The sequence below is a fragment of the Emys orbicularis genome, chromosome 25 (genome assembly GCF_028017835.1).
Source record: "Emys orbicularis isolate rEmyOrb1 chromosome 25, rEmyOrb1.hap1, whole genome shotgun sequence".
Lineage (NCBI taxonomy): Eukaryota > Metazoa > Chordata > Testudines > Emydidae > Emys > Emys orbicularis.
In genome coordinates this window covers 1,697,628-1,718,616 of record NC_088707.1, presented here as the reverse complement: position 1 = coordinate 1,718,616, position 20,989 = coordinate 1,697,628, and the positions used below count along the sequence as shown (strand labels likewise).

Below are 20,989 nucleotides of genomic sequence, written 5' to 3'. Positions count from 1 at the left end.
GTCTTCTCACGGGCCTCCGGCCTGGGCAGCTTTAGGGCGCAGGGTCCAGCTTTTCTTGCTAACCATAAGGGCTAGAAAGAGAACGCAGAATAACCGCTGAGATTCCAAGGGGCTCCTGTCACACGGGCGCTGGGCCTTTCAGAAAACACCCGGCGAGCGCTGACAGCTTGGGCCAGCCCCGAGGCCCTGGGAAAGGGTCTGTCTGTCTGCCAAGGGATCATTGTTGGGGTGGGTGCTGGAGCTCACCCAGTATGAAACCTCTCTCTGCCCAGCCCCCCCAGTTATGTTAAAAATCCATTTACCTGCAGAGCAGTTTTCTAGCCTTGTGTCCATCCCCATCCCCCAGACAGACTCAGAACTGGTAGGCTGGAAAGGGTCATCTGGCCAAGCCGCCAACACCAAGGCAGGACCAACTAAACATCTCTGAGAGGAGAGGGGTTTTAAGAACAGATTAGACAATGAGAGGGATTCCACCACCTCCTCTGGTCATAGATTAGATATCAGGAAAATCTTCCTAACCCCTCTTTTGAGTCCCCTCTTCCCAAATTGGATTTGTTACACTTTTACCTCATGCGCAAATATTTCCCAGCCTGAACCTGTACAGGGCCCTGAATTCTATTTCATTCCCAATCCCCTATTACCCAGGACCTCACAATCCCGGCACTTGTCCAGTTTCCTCTGAACTAGCCCCTGGAATTGCGGGTCCCTAGCACAGAGCAATATCACGTCTCTCCCTTTGGAGTCTGTTTGGAAATCGGAGTAAAAACCATTTCTACAAAGTCCACTGACAACGGGAACGTGGGGAAAACAGGTGACACAAACTAGAGACACCCGGAGAGAATTGTCACCTGGCAACACACCAGGAGGAACAGGGAGATGGTGACAATTGCGCATTCGTTACAGGTACCAGAATCCTGCCGGGAGCCTCCGGCGGATCTAACCTGCCCCAGAGACAGGGCAGTTCCCCCGACTCTGCTCTGGAAGAGGCGTGGGGGGCACAGTACCTTGTGAGTGTGCAGCTTCTGGCAGCCAGGAGCAGGGCCTGGCACTGCTGGGTGATCCCAGGCCTTTGTGTCTGCAGGGAGGGGCCAGGCCCAGGGCCGGACGCTGCTCCCCCGGGGCAGCTGTTGTTGTTGGGCGAGTTGGTTGACGGAGGGTCACAGATCGGACACATGTACCGAGCCGTGCGGTCACACACACACACACACACACACACACACACACGGCCCACACGTGGGCCCTACGCAAATAAGGGACTTCACCCTTTCCCGCCCCCACACCGTGCCCGTGCCCGTGCCCCGGGAGCTATCGCGCACTCCCTGCCCCAAAGTCTCTGGGAATTTCTAGAGCCCCCCTGAAGTTGGCCCCTGTTGTCTGTAGCCAGGCCCCTCCCACCAGCCTCTGATACAGACAACAGGGGCCAACTTCAGGGGGGCTCTAGAAATTCCCAGAGACTTTGGGGCAGGGAGAGATGCCAGGCCCTGCTCCTGGCTGCCAGAAGCTGCTGGCTGGGCTCTGCAGCCCCATTAGGTAACTCACAGGGCCAGGCTCGTCCGGCCCCCAGCACCGTGTACGGGCAGAGGAGGCCGGCTCAGGGCGGAGGAGGAAGGGCCTGGAAGGCCGGGTGGCTATATAAGGCGGCCCTGCGGCTGCTGCCAGAGCCAGAGCCCCCAGCGCGCCAGGCAGGCGAAGGCAGCTGGAGTCTGGGCAGCAGTACCATGACGAGCTGCTCCCGGTCCCTGGTGCGGCTGCTCCCACTCAGACGGTGGCCGTCGCGGGGCTTTGGCCCCACGTGGGTCTGCAGCAGCGAGCCGGGGAGCCCCCTCCTGGGGCCGGCCCCCCAGAGCTGCTTCGTGCAGGTGGCGGGCGACGTGCGCAGACACCTGGAGGAGATGGCCAGGATACGCCGCGCTGTCTGCCAGGCCCAGCCGCCCCTCCGCTGGGAGCCTGCGGGCCAGAGGCAGCTGGGGGAGGCTGGGGATGCCAAGGCGGAGCTGGGCTCCCCGGGGCCGCGGGAGGAGAAGTTCCAGCTCTCTGTGGACGTGGCCGGCTTCTCCCCAGAGGAGCTGACGGTGAGGCTGGAGGGGAGGAGCATGACGGTGACTGGGAAGCGTGAAAAGCAAAGCACGTGGGAAGAGGGGGGCCGCAGCCGGGAATACAGGGAGCTGCGCACACAGGCTGTGCTGCCAGAGGACGTGGATCTCCAGGCCGTGACCTGCTCCCTGTCCCGGGACGGACAGCTCTGCATCCAGGCTCCGCGCCTGGCCCCGGCGCCCGTGGAGGGGAGAGCCTAGGGTGACCAGACAGCAAATGTGAAAAATCGGGACAGGGGGTGGAGGGTAATAGGAGCCTATATAAGGAAAAGACCCAAAAATTGGGACTGTCCCTATAAAATCGGGACATCTGGTCACCCTAGGAGAGCCCTTCCCATCGGCATCCAGCAGGTGGAGGAAGCTGGGGAGGGGGGGCTGGGCAGGGGACCTGCGGGAGGGAGCGGGGGAACGAGGGGGTCCTGACCCACCAGAGGTGCCAGCGCCCCTCGCCCCAGAGTCCGCAGCCATGGCCGGGCTGCCAGCCCTGCCCGCTCCGGCCCTGCGTGCTCGTGGGGTACTGTGCCCCCCCACGCCTCTTCCGGAGCAGAGCCTGGGGAACTGCCCTGTCTCTGGGGCGGGTTAGATCCGCCGGAGGCTCCCGGCAGGATTCTGGTACCTGTAACGAATGCGCAAGTGTCACCATCTCCCTGTTCCCCCCTGGCTGTGTTGCCAGGTGACGATTCTCTCTGGGTGTCTCTAGTTTGTGTCGCCGCTGGAATAAACCTGTTTTCCCCACGTTCCCGTTGTCAGTGGACTTTGTAGAAATGGTTTTTACTCCGATTTCCCACTGATCGGGGCAGGCTGGAGCCCGAGCCCCGTCCCCCACATGTGGCCGCCTCATGCACTGGCTGAGCCGTCGGGGCCCCGCTTCCTGCTAGAGGTTTATACACAGTCATAGCTAATGTCATTGGCGTGAGCCTGGCAGAGCGGTCAGGCCCAGTCCTGCGGGTCCAACTGGCAGCAGCGAGCCCATTGGCTGAGTGGCTGCCGCTCTGCATGGGGGCTTGGGGGATGGGGCCCTAATGAGGGACTGATGGAGAGGGGTTCCGGGTGAGGAGCACACTGGCCCTGGGACAAACAGCCGCCGGCTGGCACATGCCCGCCCCCTGCCCGGGCTCCCGTGCACACAGGCTGCTTGGCACAGCAGGGCCCTGGAGCCGAGACTGGCCGTACTGCAAACTTCCCGCCCCTGCGTGAGACTCTGGGTCCCTGGGCAGGGCCAGGCGCTCCCCGGAGTTACTGCCTGCATGTGGCTGGAGCTGATGGGGGCCTAGCGCCGTCCTCGGTCACTGCCACTGACCCAGAGCCGTGGGGCAGTTGGATGGATCCCGGCTTGGCACATGCTGGTGCGCTGAGCAGAGCCGAGGGGAGCCCATTCTCTGGCCATGCAGGCGCTACGGGAATGACTGGGCTTGGCGCTGGACCGGCTCCTTGGGCCGGTAGGAAGCAGGGACCGAAGGGGCTGGCACCAGCGGTAAAGCCCCAGGGCTCCGTGCAGGTGAGAGGCGGCTGCATGGAGGAGCTGCGCTCATCCTCCCCGGTGCTCTGTGGATGTGGCAGGTCTCTGCACCGGGGTCCCCACCTCCCCTGTCCCCCTGGTGGCTTGGGATGGCCCAGCAAGCACCCTTCCTCAGTTTCCCTCCCAGGTTCCTGGAAATAATCTTTTAAATAATGCCCCTCCCACTTCCCTCGGGGGGGAGGTCTGATTTATGTACCCCAGGCGAGCCCTGCACGCCAGCCCCTTTCACCCAGCACTAGGCTCTGGGTTTGCATGGCCCTGCCCCTCTGGGCTTTGTGCTAGCTGAGCTCCGCCGGCTCAGCCTGTGCCGCACCCCCAGCCTCCAGTAGAGCCCAGGAGCCTGCCTGCCCCCCCCCCCCCCCCCGCCCCCGATGTTCCCCGCAAGGCAGGCAAGCTGGGCGTGTCACAGGGGGGAACCCACCTCCCCAGAAGGGGCCAGCTGCGCGGGGCCAGCCTGCGACATGATAGCGTAGACGTGGCCCGAGGAGGCGCCCGCAGCGAGTGCTGGCACCGGCCGGTCCTGGCGAAGGCAGCACCAGCCCAGGGGAAAATCAGGAACGTTTATTTCATATAAAATACATTACACGCCGTGAATCTGGCTTGCAGCCAGCCGGGTACCCAGGGCCCAGCTAGGGTGACCACATTACATGAACAAAATAGCGGGACGCATGGGGCCGGGGGGCAGGTCCGGAGCGCCGCCGAAGCAAAAAAAAAAAGTCAAGTCTCAGCCCTGGGCCCTGGATTCTGCTCCCCCTTCTCCGCCCAGCTCTGCCGGGGCCGCTGCCAGCAGCTCAGGTGGTTACCCCCGGGCTCTGCCGTCGGCCCCGTCCTCTGAGCCCGGCTCAGCCGGTGCCGCTGAGCTGCCCACAGGGCCGAGCTGGATGGGCACGTCCCTCGCGGGGAGGGCTGGGGGGGCCAGGCACGGGGCTTCGATGCACAGCTGCCCCTCCCTGGAGATGGAGCAGGTCAGGCGGTCGGTGTCCACGGCCTCGGGCACATCCCACTCCCTCTTGAACACCTCGTACTTGTAGGAGAAGGAGCCTTTGCCGTCCTCGCTCTGCGTCTCCTTCCTGCCCGTCAGCAGCACCTTCCTTCCCACCAGCTTCACCGCCAGCTGCTCGGGCGCAAAGCCCCGGACGTCCTGCCGCACGGCGAAGGGCTCGGCCGTCCCCTGGGCCAGGGCCACGCTGGAGCTCTGGCCTGGCTCCCCGCCGGGGCTGCCGCTCCCTCCGCCAGTCAGGAGCCGCCCCATGCTGCTGACAAACTCCCTGGCCTGCTCCAGCTCCCGCAGCAGCTCCTGCTCCAGCTCAGCGAAGAGGGCACCCGGGGCCGGCCACAGAGTGCGCACAGGGCCCAGCCGGGCAGCCAGGGGGTCGTGGGGGGGCCGCAGGAGGTGCAGGCGCCACAACATCACTGCTTCTTGGGCTGCTGCTGGCTCGGGGCTGAGTCCTCTCAGGCGGGGCTGGGGGCCGATCTGGTCGGTGCCAGGGGCCGGCAGCTTTTATCCCCTCACGTGGGGGCCTGGCCCCTTCCAGAGCCCTCTGGCTGAATGGGACAGCTCATTCCCCTTACTCAGTGCCCAGAACAGGCAGCTCCCAGCCGCATGCCTGGCTCACGGCTCTGCCCTCCTGCCAGCTTATAATTAGCAACCTCGTCTCAGCCTCTAAATAAAAACTCCTGGCAGCTCTGCGACCCCCCTGCCAACGGCCTGTGACTGTCCTTCCTTCGCCAGCCCTGCCCCAGGCCTCCAGGGCTGGTCTCCCCCCTCTGGTGCCAGCTCCGCCCCGCCCCGCCAGGCTGCGCACACCGGGCAGCGGGAATGACTGCCCTTAGCTGAATGCCCAGGGTGCACCTGCCCGGCTCAGAAGACCCTGCCCCACAGAACTTAGGCACGTCCCCAATTCAATGTAGCCAGCAGAGAGGCAGTGGGGTGGAGTGGGTCGGCCCATGGGCTGGGACTTGGGGGACCCGGCGTCTATTCCCAGCTCTGCCGGTGACCTTGGGCATGTCACGTCCCCTGTTCTGTGCCTCAGTTTCTCCTCCCTACACCTTGACTAGCTTGTAAATGCTTGAGGCCGGGAATTCCTCACTGTGTGTACCAGGCCCAGCACACGGGTCACAGGTGTCCCAGCTCAGGTTGCTACTGCCATACAAGTGATAACTCATCACGCGATGGGCTAACGAGGGGACTCAAGCCCCACCCAAGGGCGGTTGTTGATTTCCCAGCCAGGGCACTGAAGGGCCCGTCCCACGGCCTGGCCTGGCCTGGCAGAGCCATAGTGCTGGGGGTCCGTTTACGGGGGGCTAGAGGTGACAGACCTGTGTTGTGTGCCCCTCAGCCTGCCTCGCTGGGGAGTGCGCTGAACAGCTGGCTGGCCTCTGGAATCGCCAGGCGCTAAAGAACTGCCCCCTTGCCCCCAAGCGAGACCCTCGGTGCCGGGGGGCAGGGGAAGCACGCAGGGGCTGAAAGACGCCCCTGGCCTTGTGCTGCTCGGCCGTGAGCCCCTCTCAGCCCCAGGGGTTTCCTGCCCCGCTGCTCCCCAGGCCGGATGGGACCCTTGTGATCACACCGGAGCCCCCGCTCCAGGCTAATCCCCACAGCAGGTAAAAGCAGGCGCCAAGGTGTTTCCCCTTCCAGAGCCCTCTGGCCCTGACGCCCCCGCCAGGCACCATTGCCTATTTTTACGAGGCTGATGGCTCGGGATTACTCATGGGGCAAAATAACAGTGACTGCATCCCTGGCCTGGCTTCCCCCACTCCAAATAGAGCAGCGGGACACGCAGCCACCGCTCGGGTTACAGCAAGTGCTCCCCCCCACCCCCGCCAGCCGGGGCCGGGGGAGGGGAAACACCTTGGCGCCTGCTTTTACCTGCTGTGGGGATTAGCCTGGAGCGGGGGCTCCGGTGTGATCACAAGGGTCCCATCCGGCCTGGGGAGCAGCGGGGCAGGAAACCCCTGGGGCTGAGAGGGGCTCACGGCCGAGCAGCACAAGGCCAGGGGCGTCTTTCAGCCCCTGCGTGCTTCCCCTGCCCCCCGGCACCGAGGGTCTCGCTTGGGGGCAAGGGGGCAGTTCTTTAGCGCCTGGCGATTCCAGAGGCCAGCCAGCTGTTCAGCGCACTCCCCAGCGAGGCAGGCTGAGGGGCACACAACACAGGTCTGTCACCTCTAGCCCCCCGTAAACGGACCCCCAGCACTATGGCTCTGCCAGGCCAGGCCAGGCCGTGGGACGGGCCCTTCAGTGCCCTGGCTGGGAAATCAACAACCGCCCTTGGGTGGGGCTTGAGTCCCCTCGTTAGCCCATCGCGTGATGAGTTATCACTTGTATGGCAGTAGCAACCTGAGCTGGGACACCTGTGACCCGTGTGCTGGGCCTGGTACACACAGTGAGGAATTCCCGGCCTCAAGCATTTACAAGCTAGTCAAGGTGTAGGGAGGAGAAACTGAGGCACAGAACAGGGGACGTGACATGCCCAAGGTCACCGGCAGAGCTGGGAATAGACGCCGGGTCCCCCAAGTCCCAGCCCATGGGCCGACCCACTCCACCCCACTGCCTCTCTGCTGGCTACATTGAATTGGGGACGTGCCTAAGTTCTGTGGGGCAGGGTCTTCTGAGCCGGGCAGGTGCACCCTGGGCATTCAGCTAAGGGCAGTCATTCCCGCTGCCCGGTGTGCGCAGCCTGGCGGGGCGGGGCGGAGCTGGCACCAGAGGGGGGAGACCAGCCCTGGAGGCCTGGGGCAGGGCTGGCGAAGGAAGGACAGTCACAGGCCGTTGGCAGGGGGGTCGCAGAGCTGCCAGGAGTTTTTATTTAGAGGCTGAGACGAGGTTGCTAATTATAAGCTGGCAGGAGGGCAGAGCCGTGAGCCAGGCATGCGGCTGGGAGCTGCCTGTTCTGGGCACTGAGTAAGGGGAATGAGCTGTCCCATTCAGCCAGAGGGCTCTGGAAGGGGCCAGGCCCCCACGTGAGGGGATAAAAGCTGCCGGCCCCCGGCACCGACCAGATCGGCCCCCAGCCCCGCCTGAGAGGACTCAGCCCCGAGCCAGCAGCAGCCCAAGAAGCAGTGATGTTGTGGCGCCTGCACCTCCTGCGGCCCCCCCACGACCCCCTGGCTGCCCGGCTGGGCCCTGTGCGCACTCTGTGGCCGGCCCCGGGTGCCCTCTTCGCTGAGCTGGAGCAGGAGCTGCTGCGGGAGCTGGAGCAGGCCAGGGAGTTTGTCAGCAGCATGGGGCGGCTCCTGACTGGCGGAGGGAGCGGCAGCCCCGGCGGGGAGCCAGGCCAGAGCTCCAGCGTGGCCCTGGCCCAGGGGACGGCCGAGCCCTTCGCCGTGCGGCAGGACGTCCGGGGCTTTGCGCCCGAGCAGCTGGCGGTGAAGCTGGTGGGAAGGAAGGTGCTGCTGACGGGCAGGAAGGAGACGCAGAGCGAAGACGGCAAAGGCTCCTTCTCCTACAAGTACGAGGTGTTCAAGAGGGAGTGGGATGTGCCCGAGGCCGTGGACACCGACCGCCTGACCTGCTCCATCTCCAGGGAGGGGCAGCTGTGCATCGAAGCCCCGTGCCTGGCCCCCCCAGCCCTCCCCGCGAGGAACGTGCCCATCCAGCTCGGCCCTGTGGGCAGCTCGGCGGCACCGGCTGAGCCGGGCTCAGAGGACAGGGCCGACGGCAGAGCCCGGGGGTAACCACCTGAGCTGCTGGCAACGGCCCCGGCAGAGCAGCCAAGAACAGATTTTTGGAGCCTAAAACAAGTGGCTTCAAAACTAGCATCAGTTTTTGTCACTATGGTCAGAGCAAAAGTGATTCCAAATAGTTTTTGTACCAAATAAATTTCTCTCCCTAGAAGTCAGCCCCTGCTGGTTGGTGTGGGTGAGTCTTGGCTGCTGATGTACAAGGATTAGGCCCCATAGGGCAGGACAGAGCAGCAGGAGAAGCAGCCCCAGGTCCGTCTACACCGCACACAACCCTGGCTCTGCAGCCATGGAGCTTCCAAGCCCACCCTCGAGCAGCTCACTGAACTCAGCAGAACCTGCAGGAAAGAGGGGGTCTCGGCCCACCCTGCTGCCAGGGGAGCCCTGCTCCAAGGGAACAGGCCTGGGGGTCCCTCCCGCAGGGAGGGAAGGGGCAAGCAGGGCTCCCTCCCAGAGCAGGGCCCCTTCTAGCACTGCCAGGGCCTTTGCATCATCCTGTGCAGGTACCAGCGCCAGGCCCAGCTGCAAGAAAAGGTGGGGAGGTTACAGGACATTCAGCTCAAGTCCCCAGAAAGGGGGCGGCTATCTAATGGATAGAGAGAAGAGCTGGCAACCTCGGACACCTGGGTTCTAGCCCCAGGCTCACCCCTTTACTGTTAATTAGTCACAGATCCTTGTAGGGACAAGCAGCTCGATACCATGGCATCCGTCCTACACAGGTGGTGGGCAAGTCACTCCCTAGCTCCGGGCTCTCCATCAGGACAAGGGTGGGAAGAGGCTGGCTCCTAAACCCTTTGTGATCAGGTAGAAGCTTCTCATGAGACTGACCCAGGCAATCCAGGGACGGGGGGTGCTTCGAGCTGCAGCAGAACGCCTGCAGCCCGTAACTTGCTGCCCTATTTCATTGCTACGAAGGTGCTGAGCTCCGACCACAGGAACTCGGGCCAGGAGGCTGTAAGTGAAAGGAGACAGGAGCATTTGCAATTCACCAGACTCAGGAGGTGCAGGCTAAGCAGAACAGGCACTAGATGGCAGCGTTTTATCCCTTTAGTGAAGTGAAAGCCAGACATTCCCGCTGGCCTGAGCTGGTCTCGGCCAAAGCACCGGGAAGTTTAGATGCCCCCAGCCCTAGAGCAAGTCAGCTCTTCACCTTGCAGTGGTGGTAGAAACAGCTCCCCGTTACCGCTTTGAACGGTTTCTAGCGAGAAGCTGGAGGTGGTCTGTGGGAGACTGCTGGGTGCTTCCTGCATCTCCCATTAATCTCGAGAGCAGCTGCCACCAAGATTCCAGTTGGAAAATAGGAGAGGCCAGGTTTGCCCAACAAAGGAACAAGCCAAGCAGGAGCAATTGTGTGAGGAAAATACAGTACAGAGCCTGCACCCTTAACACTGCCCCTGTGCGGTGTCTGCCCGCAGCTAACAGCAGCGGTCTGAGGCGAGTTAGAGTGGCTTTCCCATGGCATTGGAAAGGAGGGTGCAGAGAATTAGGAAGTGGGCTGATCTTCACACTGTACATGTCTGTTCAACACCTTTACGATCATGGAGCTGCTGATCTGGGGCTGGGATCCTCCCTACTCTCAGCTTGGTTCTACCATACGCAGCATGTCTCACTTTGCTTTTAATCACAGGACTGGAAGGGACCTCGAGAGGTCATCTAGTCCAGTCCCCCGCACGCACGGGAGGACTGAGTATTATCTAGACCATCCCTGACAGGTGTCTGTCCAACATGCTCTTAAAAATTCCTAATGACTGAGATTCCACACCCTCCCTGGGCAATTTATTCCAGTACTTAACTACCCTGACCGTTAAGAAGTTTTTCCTATTGCTGCAATTTAAGCCCATTGCTTCTTGTCCTGTCCTCAGAGGTTAACAACAATTTTTCTCCCTCCTCCTTGTAACAACCTTTTATGTACTTGAAAAGTGTTCTCCTGTCTTCTCCAGACTAACCCAATCCACTTTTTTCAAATCTTCCCTCATAGATCATGTTTTCTAGACCTTTAATCATTTGTTGCTCTTCTCTGGACTCTCTCCTGTTTGCCTACATCTTTCCTGAAATGCTCCCCTTGTACACGTAGGATCAGCGAGGGAAGAGGCTGATGTTCGCTTTCCTGGGATAAGGGACCCTGCTAGTGGCAGGAATGAGGCGCCTCTGACTGCAGCACTACCCTGCCAACTAGCTTTTACTGTAGCATGAAGTTAAGGTACAGAGGGCAGGCGTGATGGTCCCTTTCAGCAAAGCGCTGCCCATGCTGAGGGACACCTCACAACACCCACTCCAGCCATTGGCTAATGCAACCTGCTACTAGGTAGAGCAATTCCTCTGTCTGTATGAACATGGGGGGGAGGTGTGGTTACTGATTAAGACAGCTGGGCTGGTTGTTGCTTTGACCTTTGCCCTGTTCAGAACTGGAAAAAGGAAGTTCAGTTAACGGCGCTGTCATTTTCCACATGGCAAACTACAACCTGTCTCGTGGGATTTCTGAAATTCAGGATTGCTCTCCAGCTTCCTCTGCGCGTTGCTAGTGCTCAATGGTGCTGCAGTTGTGGGAATAGTTACTAAATCCTTCAAGCCATCAGACAGGGGATGGGCATGCTGGGCTTTAGACCTTTTCCTCCAGGCTGCCATCTGTAGCCAGATACGGCCACTTTCATTTTATGGGAGGCTGGTTTTTCCTGTGCATTTTGCCACCCTCTAGGCCTGGTTCAAGCTGGCACTGGTTCTGCGCCTTGTAGAGTCCCTGTGTTCTCAAGGGAATCCATTCAGTTTTCTCCACCATGCCTGCCCTTTACCATCGGCATTTCCATGCACGTTAGGCAGCTGCACCTAGCGCAACGGGGAATCCAGACACTGCCACCGTAATCGACAAGGAGGAGCGAGAAGAAGTGTGATGGATTCAGGAGACCTGGGTTCTAGTCCTGATGGGCCACTGGCCTGCTGGAGGATCTGGGTAAGGCACTTGTGCCTCCATTTCCCCACGTGGAGAGTGGCGGTAACAATACTGACCTCTTTGGTCGAGTGCTTTGAGATCTTTCGTGTTGTGCACAAGCAGAACAAATTCATAATGAAACTACAGTGGCCAGTTTCACTTTCAGGTACTAGCGTGATGCGTGGGGAACACCCAAACCCACGTTTCATTTACGTGGCTTTAATAAAACTCAAACGTTTCTGGTCACATTGGATTTATAAAATTTTTTTTTAATCACACAACATAAGTTTGTGATGAAGACTAAGTTGACAGTTCCTCTTTAAATACCAATCTGTATAACATTGCATCAGGCACTAGGCAGCAGCCAACGTGAGTTAGACTCCAGCAACAGAAGCAATTTTAATACCTCCCTCCAGGTTTTATTTTGTGGAATTACAGGTTTAATACAGATGGTTTCCACAGACAAATTCCTCCCAGTCTCCCCCACCCCCATCTCTGTACATCAGTAAACCAGAGCGGTTTGCACTAGAGCAAGGTTATTAACATTAGTGGCATCACATCACTGTCAAAAAGGACAATTTTCTTTTGTTTTTTTTATACAAGATTTTTTTTTTTTTTTGCAAAAAATTGCAAGAGGATTATTAGTGCATTACACCAGAACTGAAGAGCTAGAAAAGAGTTGGCATGCTAAAGTCCAACACCAAGAGGACGACAGAAGGCTAGTTGGTATGTACTATATTGACAAGATACTGATTGGTTACATGTTGAAGAAACGTACAATACAAAATACAGAAGAAACCAGTTTTGCTCCCCTCTGCCCCCCCTCACCCTCACCCCAAAATACTCATTGTGATTTGGTCAAGCCAGAGCTCGGACGCCGGAGCTGAATGGCATTCTAATGCTGTGGTTGTGTTTCGTGGTTGTTCTAGGCATGTGGCACTGAATGAGCCGTGGCTTGTTCACGTGGATAGCTCTGAAGCAAGAGCCCAGCTAAGGGACGAAGGACCCTTGTTTCCAATAGCGAACGAGAAGCTTGTGGGAGCCGTTCGGCTCTAGCCCTCACCTAGCAAAGGCGGGAAGAGGCCAGCCCACGGATCCACCACCAAGAAGAGGGAAGAGCAGTTCATATATTAAAAAAGTGACTTAAGACTTAAAATGGAATTAGTATTTGTACAGAAAGGTGCAGGTGGACTAGCTCCCTCCAGCCTAGGATCAGAAGGAGATGGAGAAATCACGGCAGCTGCCATTGCCAGCTGCTCTACCGTAAGTGCGATGGGGTCGAGTGGATTCCAGCCAGGTCATTGGAAGGGTGTCGGTCGGGTGGGAACGGCGGCTCAGTTGCTGCAGCACTGGCTCCTGCCGGGCTGGCTGGTCTCTTGCAGGTCCACACCCCGATTCCTGCCCTGAGTGCCGGCCGCGGTTTGGGGCTCGTTTTTCGGCAGCTTCTTGGCTGGAGGGAGAGGAATGGGTCAATGCAGCTCATCTGCAGAGGAGCTGGTGACTCCTGACGTCCGCTCACAGAGCTCTGCTCCGACACGGAGCTCTCGCGTGCTGCGTCAGGCAGGACTTGGGATTGGAAAGGTAAGTGCCAATTCCAGGTGTGCCCAGCACATGGGCTGCCCAGGACTCTGGCAGCACTCAACTGTAGTGGGCAGGCTCAGATTCTCTCTCTCTGGCTGCTCCTACTGGGGGGGGGGGGGAGAAGAGGGCCTTTAACCAGCAGGGGTGGCTGTGTCCAGCCGGGCAACTGGACTGCTCCCCGGGCAGTGACTTGGTCCTGCTCCCCCTCGCTGCCCTGGGGCGCTGAGTCAGGGGATTGCTGGGCAGGCAGGTGGCACGCAGCACAACGCTGGTTTGCGAGGGTGCATACAGACATTGCTAATGGCACTGCAGCTACCCCACTTACCTATTGCCATAAAGATTTCATTCACATTCATCGCCGTCTTCGCCGAGGTCTCCATGAACAGCAAGCTGTTGTCGTCCGCATACGTCTGGGCTTCCTGGAGGCAATCACAAGAGTGTAAGGCTGGCCTTAGGCTCACACAAGGCCCAGAACTCCCCCTTCACTGGGGGGTGGGGGGGCTGGAAGGCAGGCAAAGGACAGACCAGCAGCCTGGGTCCTCTGCAGCCCCATCACACTAGGTCCTGCTGCTTTGCCTTCTTCCGACAAGTCCCCTCGCGCCCCGGAGGACTCGTGCGGCTGCACTTGACGGTGCTGCTCGGGCTGGCATCCCACCTCCCCACCCACACATCTGACAGCACCACCGAGATCTCCCACCAGCGGGAGCCAGCTGCCCTGCTGCAGGAGCACGAGGCGGGCCTGTCTGGGGCGCTGCTCGCAAGGGTTCTGTACGACACCCGCTCCGACGGCCGCTAGCCGGGAGGCACATGGGCCAGGCTGCTACGGTAGCGACCCAACCTGCATCTCAGTGCCACGCACAGAACTGCAGCGTGATGGGAAGCTGCTGCCCAAGCGACAAGGAAAAGCCTCAGGACACAAGCTCAGCATTAACCAAGCTCCCTCGGTGAGGTGGGAGCTGGCAGGGAATCTGTTTAAAGAGCTGCCTTGGAAAGGCTCCTCAGACGTCTGGCTGCTGGTGGGACGTGGCTCACCTGCCTTGGGGAAGGAGGCAGCTGGCTGAAGGGTGGCAGCACAGCGAGCGTGGGCAGAGCACACCAGCGGAGACGCTTTAGGGGGTCAGCCTGTTCCAATCCCCACCCCAGAGACGGGGCTGCCCCACGGAGGAGACATGGGCTCTGAAAGGAGTGGATGGACACAAGTGGGCTCCACTTCCCTTCCAGCAGGGCTGGGGGGTTCCCATGTTGCAGCCGCCTGGAACAATGCAGCCGCTTGGATAGGCTCCAGCCGGACACTGGAGATCAAGGAAGGAAAAAGTCTGAACTAGGGCAGCGTCTGCGCCGCTTCCTGTTACCTGGAAATCCACAGCTCTCTTGCTGGCAAGGTCGGCCTTGTTGCCTGCTAATGCAATTACGATGTTGGGGCTGGCCTGCCTCTGCAGCTCCTTCACCCAGTTCTTGGCCCGTACAAACGTGTCCTAGAAGGAGGCAGGAGGCAGGGTGAGGGAGGGCAGCCCCTCCCCCTTCCTGCCCAGAACAGAGGCAGGAGAGGGAAGGGATCAATGGCTCCATGTCTAGTTCACAGCCGGTTTCAAGCGGAGTGCCCCAAGGGTCGGTCCTGGGGCCGGTTTTGTTCAATATCTTCATTAATGGTCTGGAGGATGGCGTGGATTGCACCCTCAGCAAGTTTGCAGAGGACACTAAACTGGGAGGCGTGGTAGATACGCTGGAGGGTAGGGATAGGATACAGAGGGAGGATTGGGCCAAAAGAAATCTGATGAGGTTCAACAAGGACAAGTGCAGAGTCCTGCACTTAGGACGGAAGACTCCCATGCACAGCTACAGACTAGGGACCGAATGGCTCGGCAGCAGTTCTGCAGAAAAGGACCTAGGGGTTACAGTGGACGAGAAGCTGGATAGGAGTCAACAGTGTGCCCTTGTTGCCAAGAAGGCTAACGGCATTTTGGGCTGTGTAAGTAGGGGCATTGCCAGCAGATCGAGGGACGTGATCATTCCCCTCTATTTGGCATTGGTGAGTCCTCATCTGGAGTACTGTGTCCAGTTTTGGGCCCCACACTACAAGAAGGATGTGGAAAAATTGCAGAGTCCAGCGGAGGGCAACAAAAATGATTAGGGGGCTGGAGCACATGACTTATGAGGAGAGGCTGAGGGAACTGGGATTATTTAGTCTGCAGAAGAGAAGCATGAGGGGGGATTCGATAGCTGCTTTCAACTACCTGAAAGGGGGTTCCAAAAAGGATGGATCTAGACTGTTCTCAGGGGTGGCGGAAAAAGAAGCAATGGTCTCAAGTTGCAGTGGGGGAGGTTTAGGTTGGATATTGTGAAAAAGATTTTCCTTAGGAGGGCGGTGAAGCACTGGAATGGGTTCCCTAGGGAGGTGGTGGAATCTCCATCCTTAGAGGGTTTTTTAAGGTCAGGCTTGACAAAGCCCTGGCTGGGATGATTTAGTTGGGAATTGGTCCTGCTTTGAGCAGGGGGTTGGACTAGATACCTCCTGAGGTCCCTTCCAACCCGGATATTCTAGGATTCTAGTCAGCAAGGAGAATGGTTTGCCTCCAAGCACTGTGGGCCAAGGCTCAGTGGCTAGGTCACTACAGAGCCCAGTACAGAGCCAAGGGGAAGTGACACATGGGGCATGTCAGAGGAGGGGTTACCCCCCCCAAACTGCTGGCCCCCAGTCCTGAGCTGACACCATCCCTGCAGCGTCCCAAGGAGCAGGGTACCCAGACACTGGCCCTTCTCCCCTCCAGCAAGCCAGTCTGGCCAGCAGCTCAGTACTCACCGTGTTGGTGATGTCGTAGACTACAATGGCTGCCTGGGCGCCCCTGTAATACATCGGGGCCAAGCTGTGGTATCTTTCTTGTCCCGCTGTATCCCAGATCTCAAACTTCACCGTCGTGTCATCCAGACAGACTGTCTGCGTTAGGAAGGCAGCTGTGGGCGAAGTGACTGGTCAGTTCTAAGGGAGCCGGACAGCCCTGGGTTAAGCCAGCCGGCCTTTGAGAACCTGGTTCTCTTTGCGCTAGTGAGAGACCCACCCCATGTTCACTGCCTTTATACGGTTCGATTGGTACCAAGGATGCCTTGGGAGGTACCCTTTGAAAACTCCTAATCTGCTGCATATGATCCCATTGAAATGGGTGTAACATCACTGCATGTCAAATGAGGAGATTTGGCTCTGCAGTGTCACTGTAAGATGTAGTTCTGGGCAATGCTCAGAGACAGACACCCTAGCACGCCAGCCAAGAGCTAAAGAGCCATTACCTGCTGAACGGGGCATTCACCAGCAGAGGGGAGCTGTGAACAGGACATTGACAGTTCATCTGAAGGACAGTTTGGAGCTCCCATACACAAGGGAGCTGCCTGCCCTCATGACCCAGCCAGGGTTTTTCCAGCAGAAAGGGATGAAGTGGGGGGGGGGGGGGGAGAGAGGGGGAAAAGAGAGAAGAGAGAAAGGAAGTGTCCCTAACAACCTCTTCCCAAGGGTGCCAGAACAGGGGGACCAGAGGGCTACGGCTCCATCACTTTTTACCTGCCTTAAGGGCGCGTGACTGGGGGAAGGAGCGGAGAGGAGCAAGCAGGGGGCAAGGCCTCAGGGGAGGGGCGGAACAGGTGTGGGGCCATGGCTCAGATGCTAGTACCCCCCCTCTTCCAGGGAGCTTCCAGCACTCTTGCCTACAGTACTTGAAAGACCGAAAGAAACATTGAACTGGGGGCGTACATCCTGGCCAGGAGGTTTTCCAGCCACTCCAGACTGCCAGAAGCTATTGGTGAGAAATCTTTTCTGCTTTTAAACCTATTAGTCTTGGTAAAGTTTTGGAATTAGCTTGCGGTTTTCTCCTTTTATTTCTTTTGTAACCACTTCTGACTTTTATGCCTTACCACTTGAACTCTCTCTCGTTAATAAACGTGTTTTAGCTAAACCAGTGTGTTTGAGAACCTCTCCTGGGGATAAAGGCTGGTGCGGGATCACTCCCAGTGTGGGAACGATGGACCATCTCCGAGCTCATCCTGTCCAGGAGGGTGCTGAAGAGAACATGACATTTCTGGGAATCAAGGCTGGGGCTAGGCGGGTGCTGCCCTGCAGGTAATCCCCTCATGGAGGGCTGGAGAGCATGTGTGTACTCAGCTGGGTGGGATTTTGCAGGCTGAAGGCCGAGGGCAGGCCAGGAGTGGCTGTTCGGACAGCCCAGCAGTGTAAAAGGCACTCCGGGCTACAGAGTTACGGGGACACAACAGTCCAGGTTGCACCCTGGGGAATGTCACAGCTAGGAATTGGGGGAAGCCCCAGTGAGGGCTACATTACCCAGCAGTCAGGTATGCTGCCAGTGGCTACAGCTAGGGTATCTTAACACTACAACAATCATGAGCTAGAGACAGGAACTAAACCATAGTTACAGCAGCCAGAGACACAGCCGAACTGGTCTGCCCCATGGTGCATCCGAGCACAGCACGCTACTGCGCGCCTAGCCCCTGCAGCACACTGGGAGAGGACTTGCTCCTCACACAGTCGACAGCTAGGCTAGCTTAGAGGCGCTCTTCACATGGTTGCTAAGGCCCAGAGTGGGATCTCAGCGTGTCTTCCAGTGCTCACGTCGACAGCCCTGGGACGCGAGGATGATGTGCCCCTAGCACCTCTGGAGATCTCAGCGCGTTTACCAGTGAGGCGTGGAGCGGGTTCCTGAGCTAGGAGATCCGTGTAGCAGAGCCAGGAATGGAGCCCAGCTGTCCTGGCTCCTTGTCTCCTGCCCTGTTGTCAGTGGTCAGGTTCTAGCCACTTGTTCTTATGCCTCCTTACTGTGAATCCCGTTTCTGACCATGGTGCTGCACTGAGGGAGCCAGCTACATCCGGAAAGTGCTACAAATAGAGCTGAGGCCACTAGTTACATGTAAAGCTGCCCAGGGTCCCTCTAGGGGACGGTGTCATTCAGCCCCCGACCGCGGTCAGAAAAGCAGGTCACTATAGGCCAGGTAGCTCCTGGGGCAGGGTCACTTTCATACGGTTTGCCTGCTCTGCAGCGCGCTTTTAAGTTCAAGTTACCACAGACCAAGGGAGTGACGGCTCAGGGGATTGGAATGGACTAAGCCTCTCCTGTGTGTCGTTACGGTCACGTATGCCCCCACAGGACAGGACAGTGGAATCTGCTTGGTGTAATGAGTGGGCAGCGACGACCGTTGTTAATGACTATCACCGACCCAGCCATCGGCCCACCAGGTTCTGACTGCCCAGGCGTCATCCCTGAAGTGGTTTCAAGGGCAGGGCAATTGTGTGGCCACTCTTCAAATGGGGTCCCTCCAACCCCGCACAAGGTAGCTGAGGCCAGCTGCAGATCCTCAAGGGGCGCCTGCTGACTGACTGCAACGGCGGGCTAGCAGCTCTTCACCCAGCTGACGATGCTGTTAAACGGCCGGGCACACTGTGCATATGCTGAGAGGGGTCTGTGTCACAGGGTGAAATCCAGCCCGAGTCATTGGACAGCAGTGATTGTCACCTGAAAGCTGTCTAGCCACACTGACAAATTCCTTCCTAGTTCTCCCCATCCCAGCTAGCCCCTTGCCAGGCTCGGAGAGGTCACGGCTGGGTGGACAATGCAGCCTCCCTCTCCTCAGCAGGTGGGGGCCAGGCCAGAGCTGGCGGGGCGATGGAGAAGAATTAAGTGCTACGCAGGCAGTCGCAGGGTGTTCTGGGCCAAGAGGACATCAATGCCCAGGCTGCTGATCCAGTAGAACACGCTGGGGCCCTGCTCCACTCCAGAGACACGTGGGTCAGACAGAGATGGGCGTGTCTGGAAGCGGCTTTCTGGGCAGAACAGCTGATCCAAACACACCCATGTGGCTTCCCGAATAGATTCACTACCACGTCCACGTCATTCGGCTGGCGTGACTAGCGCAGGTGAGTGTCTAGTCCTGCACGTCTCACCCAAGTCACTGACCGTACATCAAGGCACCAGGCTGTTGTCTCTTCCTGTTTTTATGCGCTTGGAAAGGTCCCCTCCATGAAATGAAAGTGAAAGGTAACTCTGCCCTTCCAACCAGAGGGCCATGCTCTGTGTGTTCCCTTTCTGCCATTCTCGATAGAGGGCCCAGACCTGCTGTGCACACCCCCTGCATTGGGGGAGCATGTTCCCATGGCCCCTGCACCCAGGGACTGTCAGGCTCAATGCCCTAACCAGCTCCCAGGGGCAGAGGTGGAAGGGGAGAGCTGCTATCACAGGCAAACTAGCACATGCTGGTGGAAAGCTGGGGTTTAGACCTTCCTGAGGTTCGGACACGCCAGGAGTTCTCTATCAGGCAGTGCTGAGTGGGGCGCAGACATTCGACAGCTTCCTCTTCGCTATTGTGGCACTAGTTATGCCCTACCAGGAGGAAGGCTGAAGCCTTCCATTTCACCTGCACAATGCATGTAAAGTTACTTCCCAGCAGCGTGGGTAAAAAGCCAGTTTGCCAACACTTACAAGTGAAGCTCAAAGCCAAGTGGAGGCTGCTTTTTACATGAAGCCTGCAAAGGGGTTTGTATGCACGCCCCCCCCCCCCCTTTTTTTTTTTTAAAAAGATTACTCTGCACAGAAAAGTGCCTTTTGTCTTAACCCTTTCGAGGGGGCCCTGGAAGCTTCTCAACAGCAGGAGCACTTTAATACGCACTCTACCAATGGCCAGCCAGCAAGTCTCTTCAGCCAGGTAACTGCAGCCAAAAAAAAAAAAAAAAGCTCTTTGCCAGTGGCCCATTTACTCTGCCACAGACTGCATCAGACAGCAGAGTCATTTCTAGAGTTCCAGAACAAGCTTTCCCGTCTCGTTAACATTCCTCCAGACTCCCCTGGGAGCGCTATTCGGCAGCCCTCCAGGATATTCAGCCTCCAGTTTTCCTTTACAAATGGCAAAGGCCGGTTTGCTTTCTGGTTATTTAAGATCAATACAAGGCTGTGAGATTTGACAACCAAATCAAGTAGGATGGGTGTTAAGTTAGCTCTGTTTCCTAGGCCCGACACCCTCAGTCGGGCAGACATGCCATCGAATGTCTGAGGTAAACTGTGCAGTGCTCAAAGTGAGAACACTGGGCTGGAGAAGCAAGATCACGGCCAGCGGTTCACCTGCTTCAAACGGAAGAGGCCATTCATAGGACAGGTCTAAAGGTCCTGCTTGACTAATGGAACATGCTTTCTTCAGCTCAGATGAACGCATTGAAAGCAATCAAGGTTCACCAGTCCCACAGACGCCAGAGAATATTTGTGAAGAACTGCATTTCTGTATCTAGAGAATTCCTAGACCAGATATTCTGGACTTAATGCCAGACTGAGGCCAACTATGAAGTTATTGTCTATGTTGGGTTACTCTGGGGAGCAGTGGAGAATGGACAGCAGTTAAGTAAAATGGATATCAGTCACTACAGCTTCCCTGCTGACAGGGAAAAGACATTAGAACTGGAAAAGGTACAGAGAAGGGCAACAAAAATAATTAGCGGTCTGGAACGGCTTCCATATGAGGAGAGAGCAAAGAGACCAGGACTATTCAGTTTGGAAGAGACAACTAAGGGAGGGATGGGGGTTGATAGAAGTCTAGAATATCATGCCTGGTGTGGAGAAAGTGAAAAGGGAGGAGTTATTTACCTCTTTGTACAACACGAGAACCAGGGGTCACCCAATGAAATCAATAGGCAGGTGGAAACAAACAGAAGGAAGAACTTTTTCACGCAACGCAGAGTCTACAGTGGGACTCGTTGCCAGGAGATGTGGTGTATAACTGGGTTCAAAAGTTCATGGTGGGTAGGTCCAGCAATGGCTAGTAGCGAAGATGGTCAGGGCACAACCCCATGCTCGGTGTCCCTAAACCTCTGACTTCCAGAAGCTGGGACTGGATCTCTTCTGCCCTGTTCTGTTCACTCCCTCTGAAGCTTCTGGCACCAGCCACTGTTAGAAGTGAGCATCCTAATATTGGTAGATGGACCATTGGCCATACTGGATCAGCCCAGTCTTAGGACTTTCCAGCAGCAGGAAACACGATTGCCAAGCCAGACTAGCTCAGGCTGCCAGGTTCATTTCCGCTGTTTCCAAGCCCAGCAGCTTCTCGGCTGTGGGGTGGAGAGCGGCAGCCAGTTGGGCGGGAAGGGAAAGTGAGTCGAGGACACTGGGGAAACCCCATGCTCGCCATGCACAGCAGCAGCTTTCTAAGAAC

At 57.9% G+C, this 20,989-nt stretch overlaps 4 protein-coding genes across 5 annotated transcripts in view; 2 read left to right on the top strand and 2 right to left on the bottom strand.

Moving 5' to 3' along the window:
- Positions 1-1,718: 1,718 nt before the first annotated feature.
- On the top strand, positions 1,719-2,294 carry LOC135894674 (heat shock protein 30C-like). The gene has a single exon (XM_065422812.1). It carries the CDS (start codon positions 1,719-1,721, stop codon positions 2,292-2,294), a length of 576 nt encoding a protein of 191 aa, XP_065278884.1.
- Positions 2,295-4,411: 2,117 nt separating this feature from the next.
- On the bottom strand, positions 4,412-5,023 carry LOC135894665 (heat shock protein 30C-like). Its single transcript, XM_065422804.1, has one exon. The coding sequence runs from the start codon at positions 5,021-5,023 to the stop codon at positions 4,412-4,414; it is 612 nt and encodes a 203-aa protein (XP_065278876.1).
- Positions 5,024-7,674: 2,651 nt separating this feature from the next.
- On the top strand, positions 7,675-8,286 carry LOC135894700 (heat shock protein 30C-like). Its single transcript, XM_065422838.1, has one exon. It carries the CDS (start codon positions 7,675-7,677, stop codon positions 8,284-8,286), a length of 612 nt encoding a protein of 203 aa, XP_065278910.1.
- Positions 8,287-11,454: 3,168 nt separating this feature from the next.
- The window catches only part of RAB5C (RAB5C, member RAS oncogene family), a 31,988-nt gene continuing 22,453 nt past the window's right edge, over positions 11,455-20,989 (bottom strand). The window contains exons 3-6 of one of the 2 annotated variants that reach the window (XM_065422537.1): positions 15,600-15,751; positions 14,152-14,274; positions 13,125-13,218; positions 11,455-12,668 (exon numbers count right to left, since the gene is read on the bottom strand). In XM_065422537.1, the coding sequence (XP_065278609.1) occupies positions 12,553-12,668; positions 13,125-13,218; positions 14,152-14,274; positions 15,600-15,751 (485 nt within the window). In that variant the 3' untranslated portion in view covers positions 11,455-12,552. The remainder of the gene's footprint in view (positions 12,669-13,124; positions 13,219-14,151; positions 14,275-15,599; positions 15,752-20,989) is intronic. The other variant, XM_065422538.1, reaches the window with a different exon arrangement.

Excerpts from the sequence above, each read along its gene's own strand:
- LOC135894700 (XM_065422838.1), top strand. The coding sequence starts at position 7,675 with ATGTTGTGGCGCCTGCACCTCCTGCGGCCCCCCCACGACCCCCTGGCT.
- LOC135894674 (XM_065422812.1), top strand. The coding sequence starts at position 1,719 with ATGACGAGCTGCTCCCGGTCCCTGGTGCGGCTGCTCCCACTCAGACGG.
- LOC135894665 (XM_065422804.1), bottom strand. The coding sequence starts at position 5,023 with ATGTTGTGGCGCCTGCACCTCCTGCGGCCCCCCCACGACCCCCTGGCT.